General features: G+C 43.4%; 1 protein-coding gene across 1 annotated transcript in view; it reads right to left on the bottom strand.

Moving 5' to 3' along the window:
• Positions 1 to 1918: 1918 nt before the first annotated feature.
• olfml2a (olfactomedin-like 2A) overlaps positions 1919 to 11544 on the bottom strand; it is a 31491-nt gene continuing 21865 nt past the window's right edge. Inside the window, exons 6-8 of the mRNA XM_080467589.1 lie at positions 8077 to 8388; positions 7406 to 7591; positions 1919 to 4391 (exon numbers count right to left, since the gene is read on the bottom strand). Of these exons, the coding sequence (XP_080323715.1) occupies positions 3787 to 4391; positions 7406 to 7591; positions 8077 to 8388 (1103 nt within the window). The 3' untranslated portion in view covers positions 1919 to 3786. The remainder of the gene's footprint in view (positions 4392 to 7405; positions 7592 to 8076; positions 8389 to 11544) is intronic.

Genomic DNA, 11544 nt, shown 5'->3' with positions numbered 1-11544 from the left:
CTCCGACCAGCCAATCAGAAATCAAACCCTATATAGTGTCATCGGGGGTTTAGCCAATCCCAATCAAAGTAGGCTCCTCCCTTTGACTCCTCCCACAATCAGGCAGCTCTGCTCTGGCACATGGCACCACGAGAGGAAGTACGTCCTCCTCTTCCCAAGGTGGGCATGTGTGGGCGGAGCCAGTCCAGCTCACACAGACACAGCAGATTCTGAATGCAGCTCCTATGATCCAATATTCAAATGGAGGGAAATCAAAGACAAGCTGGATTTCTGGGAATAAACTTTGAATACAGTTTTTGGACCAACGAGACCATGTGAAATTGTTGAAAAGATGAATAATATGACCCCTTCAAAATAAGCTTATCATATGGTCTGTAAGAAGCATGAGAACCATTTGCTATGGAGGGTTTTACTCTTGATCTTTGGGAGCTGCCGGCTGTAATATTTTGTCAGTTGACCTAATGAGGGCTGCACAATATCAGGCAAACAGTGTTGCAATAAAGACAAGCACTTCTGAATAACAGTGCTCTTTCTCTTCACACACTTTGGTATTTGAGCCAATCACGTCTACGTCTTCGGCTGGCATCAGCAAGGCTCCATCCCATAGGCCAGATATGTTGACAGTGCATGAAAACCATTTATTGCAGTTCATTTAGTCCTTTCATTCTGTGCATTGTGTGTAATCGCGATACATTTGTGATATAATGTGCAGCCCTGGAGCCTATAGACACACTCTAAAACCCCATTAAAGCCACAAAGCACTTCAACCAAACCAAGCCCGGGAATGATTTATAGGACTTCTTTATGACACTTCTTTTTTTTTTTTTTTTTTTTGTACATGTGCCATGAGAAGGTGATAATCATCAGATTAACTCCAGAGTGACTCCAATCATGTACACACCTCACTATTCAGGTCTGTTCTTGGCCGTATGTGGAAGCTTTTTCTTTATGGTACTAATGAGACAAACACACAGAGGCCCTGACTAGCTCGGTGTGTATCTGGGAATGTGTGGGTGGATCGTGCAACCGGGAGAACCCCAATGAGCGAGGGGAAGGCCTCAGTGCAGGAGCATAGCGGAGGCCTGTGAGGAGCGTTCCTTCTTACGTTAACCCAATTACTTCTTCAGCATGAATGATATGGCTCAATGGTGCAGTTTCTGGCTCCACAGTGGCACGTAAGACGGGAACAAAGGCTTTACAAGCCGGGCACGGAGAGGGCGGCATTGGTACATGGTGAGTATGTGGTGGTGGTAAACAGGAGGCCCTGCTGATGTGAACAGGATCAAGTAGAGTACCGGTTTATCCACAGGAGAGCCTTTGTGTTGGCCGTGAGGCACCGGGACTGCAGCGGCATAGGTCATGTGAATTGTCAGGGTTCATCACCACAGCCAGCGTGGAATTCATTGTTCCACCACAGCAACATGTCAACATCTCGTGACAGAGTTCATCATTGGGCACGCCATTAGTGCTCGGCCATCCCGCCGTCACGCTTTAGCTTCATTGATGCCCGTCATTATGTGGGTGTAAGATGAAGAGCACCGAGGTAATGAATCTGCTGCAAACAGACTTGGGAAGTTAAGAAATGAAGACCACATGCAGCGAGCCGCCACACCCCTAACATTTGGCTCTCGGTTACTCTGTTACATGACTTGGACCAGGACTCAAGACGCAGGCAGTCGAGCCCTTATTAATGTGACCCCGGCGCTCCTCCTTGTGTATTCTGGGATTGACATCAAGCAAGGCATGACGGCCTTTACCCGACAGCTAAACACGGCTCGAGAGTTATTTTATCCAGAAATCAGAAGATCTGAGTCACCGGTCATCATCCCTTCAACACGAGCTGGGCCAGGCCGGTCCTGCCATCCTCTGGCATTTACTGGGTCACTGGGATTGACTTATGAGGCTCACAACATGTTTTCTGTAATGGAAACTTTATTTCATGGCACGGACACATGCACAACCTGCTTCGAGTGCTGTGTGATGTTAAATGGCATTATTTCTGTGGAAGGACAAATTGCTTTATCGCAACTGTGACGAATGAACTCCTGATAATTCAACAATGTGGTTATAGATCTTGACGTGCAAGATCCAAGTGTTTCATTATGAATCTTAAAAACTTACATTTCCCTAAAAACAGCCCAAACAAAACGTTTCTGTTTTTTATCAGGTCGATAGAGCAGAGCTCCTCCGCCCGTTATCAATTTCCACTGATTTGAAAATGTTCAAATAGTGAACAAATACAATAAATGTAGTGGTTATGCAAACATTAATAATCACAAAAGCTGCATACTTAAAAAGATGCATGGAAAGAATTATATGATACTTTCAAATTAATTCATGTAAATACAAAAAACCCCAAAACATCTTAGACATTTGTGTACATTGTGGATTTGAGTTCATATTATATTCAACACGTCCCTCAAAACAACACCAATAATAACAATAATAATATTAAAGATAAACACAACAGGAAGCATCACAAGGCCGGAATAACGATGAAAGCAGTTTCATGATCAAAGTGCTTGGTGACAGGATGGCGTAAATGGACAAGTGAAACAACGGCTGACAGACAAGAATGAGAAACTTCTCTAAAGGCAGAAATAATCTCATTGGTTGAGTTAAATGCTAAAGGGGCCGAAGGAAATTGTGCCACGGATAGAAATGGTGTTATTTATTACACAGGTTATTAAAAACCTTGATTGTGCTACATAGTAAGCGAAGTAACAAAAACAGCAGTGTTGAAAAAGATTCCCACAGTGGCTCCAGTATTGGGTCATGTCTACATGACAACGTTTGTAAGTGAAAAAACTGAACCTTCATTGCGTTTTTTGGAGTCTGTTTAAATGACAACAGTGTTTGGAACCTCTGAAAATGTAACTTTTTGAAAATGCTCTGACTTCGTCTGCGCGGAAACGGGGGGGGGGGGGGGGGGGTAGTTTTCTGAAACACTGCTCCTGCGCACGAGCACCAGAACCGTAGTCAATAGAAAACAGTGATGATGGCTTCATCACGACAACTGTCAGTGGTCATAATGTTATGGCTGATTAGTCTATGTTTCAAAAAATAGAAAACATCTCTGTGTTGCATTTATTTGTTTATTTATTTCAATTTTAAAGTTTGACCCATTTAATTTGGATCTTTATTTTTCTTCTTAATAAATAAACTGTTAAATAAAGGTTCACGGTAATGTTTTGGACTTCTTGGAACTTCAAGGTCAGTACTGTTATTTTTTTGTACTCAAAACTATTATCAGGCAGGATGTTGGATTGTTTTTCCAAGTGAAATTATCTGTCACTGTTGCTCCATCGGCTCATCTTTCAAAATACGTGTAGGCGCATACTGTACGTACAATATTAAAAACACTATCCGAAGCAAGCGAAAGCTCTTGTTTGGAAAAGTTCCCGACTGACTGGCGTACGCCACTCTCACTCAGAAACACAATGATGCATAAAACACCCCCAGACCTACTCCAAAAACGAGCCAGCCAGCTGACGATTCAAGAACTCGAAGCAATTTAAAGTTTAACTCAACCTGTGAGATTATTTCCACTGTTCATCTATATCGACACGTCGTACAGCCACAGTCCCAACACCTTGTTTGAGGCATGTTTGTTTGGTACAGTATGAGGTCAGCGGTTTGAATAGCATGCATTGGTCCTGGAAGGCTGGTGGATGTTCGTCCTTTGTCCTGCTTCGTCCAATAAGGCTGCTTCTAGGCTGTCAAATACTGAGGATCTTCTTCCTATGTGTGCCGATCCGGCAGGCTGTCTCTGAGCTGGTCGGCGGCTCAATCGTCGAGAAAGTGCACCCGGTATGTGAGCTGGTGGCCATTGTCCCAGGCGTACAGAACCTTCTCCTTAGGGTTGTAGTCAATCTGCGTGGTGTAGGCGTACTCGTTGGTGAAGGACAGGCGTGGGACGGCTTCGGTGTTGGTGTGGGTGTCGAATGCATAGTTCACCTCACCATCTTTCTGGTTGTACACGTTAACGGCGTACAAGACGCCACAGATGATGAAGCAGTTCCCGTACGAGTTCCTCTTGAGACCCGTCCTGTAGGTGGTCTCCTTCTTCAGCGACAGGTCTCCGGGATCCAGCTTGCTGATGATGATCAGCTCCTGCTGGTTGTAGTCGTAGTCCATGGAGGGGTAGATCACCCACAGGCCGCTCTCGTCCACCGCGAAGTCGATGTCCGAGTGGCCCCTCCACTTCCAGGGCGTAGTGTCCTCGTACACCACGTCGTGCAGCAGCGTCCACGCCGCCACGTAGCGCATCCTCAGGTCGTACTTGATGATGTTCTTGGTGAAGGCCCTGTTGTAGTAGAAAGCCCCGTTGTAGACCACGTGGCCGGTGCCGATCCAGTTGTAAGGCAGCTTGAAGAGGTTGCTCCAACGCCCTGCAACAAGGATATTACGTTAGCTTCGGTGAGTCATCTGCCAGCGAATACATTCTGTTGTTTTGAACATATCGATGCATCACCCCTGACGCAATTGGCCTCCGTTAAGGTCAACAACTTGAAGTATTTATTATCCCCAGTGACTCCTCCATTATGATCCAAGGTAATCCAGGCTGTATTTAGGACCAGTCAAGACTTATTCTCATCAAACTTCACATCCAAGAAGAGATTTATTTTTTTTTGTTCTACCTCTGTTAGGGCTGTTTTCAGCAATAAACACAATCAAAGCTTCAATTACGTATTTCCACAGAAAGAGAAAGTTTTTTCCTCTGCCTATCAACTGGACAAGCACATATCAAAAACCATGGCTAATTCTTCTGACAGTAACCTTTAAAAATTAATTCATGGCCGATCAGTTTGTTCCTCAGAGGGAAAAAAACAGCTTTTCTTCCAGGTGCTCCATGTAAAAACAGGATTAAACAGAAGGAAAGAAAAAAGAGAATAATCATGATTGACAATATATCCTCCTTTTGCTTGGTATTTTGTCATCTAGTGTGAAGAGTTCATGGACGATCATGATCAACTGCGACGAGCTACAGCAAGTAAACAACAATCACAATCATTTCTTTCTCCACTTCCATACAGAGACTTATTTTACCTGTATGGTGCTACAAGAATGATGGTTATTTCTCGGCTTCGTTTTCATTTATTTCCCCGACGGTGCAGATGAGGTACAGGATGAGGCTTTTGCGAATATCAGAACACTTTTCACCTCTGATTCAGTTGACAGCAACATCGTGCAGTCACACTTACTGTTGTTCCCATCCAAATCTTTACTCCGCTGCTTTCTTCAATTCACTTCTTTCAGGTAGATTGTTTTCAAGAATTGTATTGCTTTATTTCCCTCCAAGTAATCAGGCCTAATGTCTTTTTCAGTGATTCAAAGTATGGATTCAGGCTAAACACACCCCAAAAAATTTTGAATTTAGGATTTGACTAATTTGATGTACTCAAAACGAAAGATCAATAATATCTATGAAATCTTTTGTTGTTGCTTTACAACAGTTAGATGTCATGCAGTAGGTGTTACAGGCCCTGTTTACACGTTTCATAGTTTTTTTTCGTTTCTGAAAAGTTTTGCCTTTAAACTGCAACATGACTGCAACGATAAAAGATGTAGTGAGCATGCCCGGCCATGAGTTGGCACTGTTGTTTGTTTTTGTAATGAAACCACGCACACGTGCAGCACAGATAAGATCCGATATCCAAAATAGGACTTCCTGAGCCAATGATAATATGCACAGTCAGGATACAGCTCGTTCTCACACATTTAACAAATGTTTATCGGCATGATGCTCGAGCATTGTTTGAATCTCCAGCATGATTTGACTGGACCTTGACCCACGAGAGATGCTGCTATGAGGCCAACACGTGGGAAGCATCGACCTTAAAATAAACTCATTTTAACACAATTAAAAAAGATTTATGTGTCTGATCTGCAGCTCGATGTGCTATAGGCAGAAACCAGGGTGAGACATACATTATGCTTTGCTTATCACGAGCTGGATAGGTGGAGTAAACCAAGCTGAGCTGTTATTACGTCCTTCGTAGAGCCAAGGACACTGTTTTCACAATGCCTGGCTGTATACACACTGCCTTCACATGACAGTGACACAGTTTGTTTAGTAGTCGGCTCCTGAGCAAACACCACTCCGTAGCATAGGTGTCATTTTCTAATCACATCCTATCTGCTATCCTAACCTCCCAACCTCAGGAAGTCTGACTTAGATAATGATGATAATGACTGAAGGCCGGTGAAGGACAAAAAAACAGCCAAACTACCCCCACCACACACACACACACACACACACACACACACACACACACACACACACACACACACACACACACACACACACACCGGCTCCGTCCCGAGAGCCGGCCCACACTCTTAATCCCTCTCCGCTGTGCCCGGTTCAAAGGAAAGGCCAGAGCACATGTCAGGGAGCAGCAGGCATCACCGCCACTCACCAAGATAGCAAGTCATCCGCACACAGCTGTGAGCTCACGGCGCCGCGGGGTGCCTCACATGTAAGTGCATTTAGCGAGCTCATTGTCCAAACACATCTAGATCAACAGGCCGAGCCCTCCGAGGGGAGATCGTCTTAACTCTCTCAGAGGGTGTAATCCAATTCCTCCGCTGATTCGGATGAGGAAGGAGTGGATTTTCCCACCAGGACCTGCATTCCACGGATCTCATCAATCTCACAGAGCTCATTGGATGATCAGCATGAATCAGCGTCACACGTGTTATTCCACAAAACAATATGTTTGGCCCCCGTTTACACGACAACGTTTTTTTTTCTTTTCTTTCTCATCTCAGAGAACTTTCGCGTTAACACGGCAACGTTTTGAAAACGATGTCAGTTTACACTGAAACGACAGAAACACTGAAAACAATGTAGATTTCCACTTTACACGACAACATTTAAATTGACAACACCTTGTCAGTTAAAGAAAAGTGTTGTGTTTACACGACACACTGACAATGTACTTACACTGCCGGGCCACTAGTGGGCACTGTTACTTGGTTTTTGTAATGAAACCAAACATACATGTAGAAAATCGAGAGTATTCGACATTTGTATGGGCAGAGGATGAATTAGATGCTATTAGAGGTGAATCTCAACTATAAAACAACCAATGTGGACGATAAAACTACAATACGGACTGGGAGTCATGTCACTCGGGAGGCCACCATGTTTGTCACTCGCATATGCAGTAACAAGGCTCCAAAGCCTCTGGCTGTGCCTATGGGGGCGGAGGGTGTAAAAAAAAGTTTCATCCTGGGAGCCGGTTTAAAAAAGTACAGTTGCAGGGCACCATTGTCGTGTAAACGGACCACTCAAATGTGACAAGTTTTTGGGGTTATACTCGTTTTTGTGAAAATGGGACCTTCGTCACCCAATATCGTGAATGTAGCCTGAATCTAGTACAAATAAGTGAATCTTCACCTTGCTTGAAGTTTTCCAGGTTGCGAAACTCCACGAGGTTGTTCCCGTAGTAGTAGTTGGTGACATAGATTTTGGAGTCCTTCGCCAGGGGATCCTTCATCCAGGCTCCCTCATTACGCCCGTAGCTGTGCTGCTTCTCCGGCTGCTCAATGGACGCCAGAGTCCCCTCGCAGCTGAGGATCTTCCCTAGAAGAAACCAACACAACGCTCAAAGTTTATCCCTGGGAAAGAATTACTTGCGTCGGCATGGAGCTTGAACTGATTTCACGCACTTTAATCCCCAAAAGCTGGCCTCTGCTGCTGCAGCCTGCAACTAAACATTGAACCCACCATCAGCAGGGCATTGCAAACGTATGCACGCATGTTGAAGCCCTCAAAAATTAATTTGCTTTGGAGGAATAATAATAATAATAATAATCTTTTACAGTTTCAATAAAAATGATATATGAACAGGTGCATTATTGGTATTGGAGGTTCTGGTTGAGGGATACATCTGCTGCTTGTTTTCAATTATAAAATCTTAAAATAATCAAATAAATGATTAGAATATTTCCTTTCTTCATTCTTCAAAATAATTCCAATGAAAAATACATGGTGAGAGAAGCCCTATCACCCTCCCCCACATCCTGCCCCCCTCCTAATGTTGGCCTGAAGGTGGCGCCAGTGTGTACCTGCTCTGTGGAGGCTGGGTCGACTGTTGTTATTAGAATTATCAAGCAGCAGCACGATGGTGGGAGCCGGTCTCTCTGCTGCCGGTGTGCCCTCTGTGGTGATAGTGGTGGGTGTCGTGGTGACGGGAGTCGTGGTGGCGGAGGTGGTAGTCGTTGTAGTCGTGGTTGCGCTGGTGGTTGTAGTGGGAGCGGCGGTCGTGTCGAGCGACTCTGCCACCGTTCCCTCAACCGTTTCCAGGACCATTTCAGCACCTCCGTCCTCGGACTGGTTCTCTGTGACGTGATGGACCATGTATGTTTTGGCGGGGTGATCTGTCGAGGAAGACAAATAAAGTCAATCTTTAACTCTGCGGAGTCAAACAAGGTCTGACAGTCTGAAGCTGAGAAACAAGAGAGTAATGTTATTAGTTTTATGGCTGTAAACAAGCCGTCTCTTGCTCTTAGTCACAGAATTGAGCACTGTTAAGAATGATGTGTTATATTTCAGCAAAATGCTAGAAACGGGAATACTTTGAGATGATCTGTAACACAGTATGGATGTTTCATTGGGCTTGTTAACAGTCAGATTTGCAAGCTTTATATTAAAAGTTAGAGCTGCAGAGTCTATATCTCTGCTCAAACCTTTATTAATATCATCATAAATAGTGAACTTACTCAGGAACCGACTCGGACTGGGAGTCATGACGCTCTGGAGGAAACATTATTGTTATTGTCCATCTACTTTTTAGAACTTTTTACCACAGCTCTGGTGCGCATGTGCAGCGTTTCCCCTGTTTACAGGGAGGCCAAATTCGAGTGTTTTCGAAAAGTTCCACCTTGGGAGCCAGTTTTGAAAAGTTGAGTTTTCAGTGGCTCTTTCTGTTTTTACTCAGCTCAGGGCCTGTCCACACAACAACTGCGTTTATGTAACCACATAGTTTCTGGCCTATCATCCATCCTATCATCGTTTTAGGAGCCTGAAAACGTGTTTTTTTGAAAACGGGTTCCAGATTGGAGAAATTTTAAAACGGCGCCTCAGCTTTGACGTGTTGACGGACAACACGCACATTTGCTGAAAATTATTACGTCATTGCCTCACCTCTTTACCTCTGCAGTATGAGGATTTTGTTATGGTCTGCCTTTGGTGTGTCCGTTTTTGGTGTATTTCTGTGGCAGAGATACAGCGCCACCTATAGGCTTGACAATTTGAGTAATTTTTATTGTGCTGGGTGGATGAGAAGCAATAAAAAAAAACAACGACAGGGAGAAATAAACATGTGGACAGAGCCTCAGTGACCCGTACAACAACATGAAAGGTTTTCTTTTGTAAGTGACATTAGCATTACCACGTAGCCACACCACCTCTGATTAGCATTAACCTGCCGAGAATAAATGTTGGCTTCCCTTTTCCATTCGTGTAAAACCACAGTTTTTTTTTCTAGATTCAGGCTGCTGTAATCTTCTGTAATCATCGCTTGTGGTCCTTTGGTAAATATCCAGCAGGCTGTATCAAAGAGCCTCCGTCTGCCCATCAAAGGGTGACGCTAAGCGCTGCCAGACAGATGTGTGGAGATCGCTGCAGCGTCTTCCAGACACGCATACCCCGAACACGTGGACTTCGTGACGCCACGCAGAAACAACATTCAAGTGTGGATTTTGCACAATTAACAGTTGTGAGATATGAAACAAAAATTCATAAATGATCCGAAGAGATGTTCCTGGAGTCGAATGCTACACACCGTTTCAGGCGTTGTATCCCGGCTGGAATGAAGGAACATGAAAGAAGACATCATCTAATTGTTAACGGTCCAGACGTCCATCTGTGTTTAGAAAGGCAGATGGGACGCAGATTGTTCAGTCTTTTGTTACTTTAATACCATATAGATCAAAGACCTTCTAATGCTGTGATGAAGATGTTTAAATACTCTCTGAAGGACTGTGCCAGTTGTTTACATGCTCTAACCTCTATGTCCAATGCCTCAGGCTTTACATAACGTGTGAAGGAATTTGATCTTTGCTTCTATCGTTTGCATCATGATACATGCATGTCTTTTTTATAGATCAGTGAGTTCTCATTGCTGTATGAACATACACGCTAAATGCTTTTTTTTTTTTTTTTTTAACCTTACACATGCCTGCCAGGACATTTCAAGCACCTCATCATGCATTGCTAATATTTAATGTGTCAAATAATGACAAAGTGTACGACTCCTGTAAATCTGACTTTTTGGGCTCAGTTTGGTCCAAGTCTACACAAAGAAATTTTGGTTACTGATTTGCTTTGATGCCCTTCTGCTAAAGGCCCCGCTACTGTTGAAACACATTGAGGCTGGTGTCAAATTACAAGTACTGTAGCAGCATGTTACAGCGTGAAGTTTCCCGGAAGCTATCCAATCATAAGAAACCTGAGTTTCACATGGGAGGCTTAAAGAGACAAAACCCATAATTTTGAAAGGATGCACCTATACCAATACCTATATTGGGATCGATACTGCAGAGTACATGTACTCCTAATACTGTTTTTCTTTTGTTATCTCTATTTTAATTGTGTATTCTGTATTTTATTATTATAAATTTTATTATAGCCAGCAAGTATGCAAGAGAGCTCGAACGATGCAGCGATTTGGAGATTCTTTTATATTAATGAAATGACAAAAGTAAGACCGACTGTAAATGACGTTCTGTCAAAATATCAAGAGGAAGAGAAACAGTTTGTGCACCAGCAACTTAATCACCAGAGACATTTGGACCAGCAGAGTTAGAACAACGTCGCTCAGTTGTTTCACTGCTCAGCACAGAACTCCCTCCTAATTGCTACATGCTACATGCTACAGAGCTTTAGGGCTCACACACCAGCGATGCTACACGCTAAACGTGATTAAAATGTGACTGACACTCATTAACTCACTCATCCAGGGAGCCGGAGCAGGTTTCCAACACATAATCTTCATGTATTGTTTGCGTATGGAGAATAAATGAGGCTTTATGGCATTTAATAAGTACTCGGTGTCAGCACTAAAGGTTAATACTCACACTTATACTCATCCTTTAAAGAAGTAGAATCAGCGCATTCCTTGTATTTTGACAAAGTATCAATTCAATCGCTCAATACGAGTACAAGAAAAAAATCAGGGAATGCTTTTTTGTTCATGAGATTGAGTCATGAAAACAAACTGGTGAGGCTAAAGATGAATGAAAACACCCTGAACATCAACATAAAAGGTTTTCTTTATAGTTTTCCTATTTCTATCTTCCAGGTGTAAGAAACTACGGATATGATCTTCCTGCTGACAGGATTCCACAATTAAGTGTCATGTATCCTATCTTTATAGCCCTGATTATAGCATATATGGACAACGGAGGAGTCAATGGCCCTGCCCACAATATGGGCAGAGTATGGAGTGTGATCAGGGCTTGAAATTAAATCTTGCGGTTCCTGTTGTGAAGCAGCCAATTGTCTTGATGCAGGTTTTTTTCAGTCGACTAATA

The sequence above is a fragment of the Lipophrys pholis genome, assembly GCF_963383615.2.
Source record: "Lipophrys pholis genome assembly, chromosome: 7".
NCBI lineage: Eukaryota > Metazoa > Chordata > Actinopteri > Blenniiformes > Blenniidae > Lipophrys > Lipophrys pholis.
The sequence above is the reverse complement of the archived record's forward strand: the minus strand, read 5'-3'. Positions and strand labels throughout refer to the sequence as shown.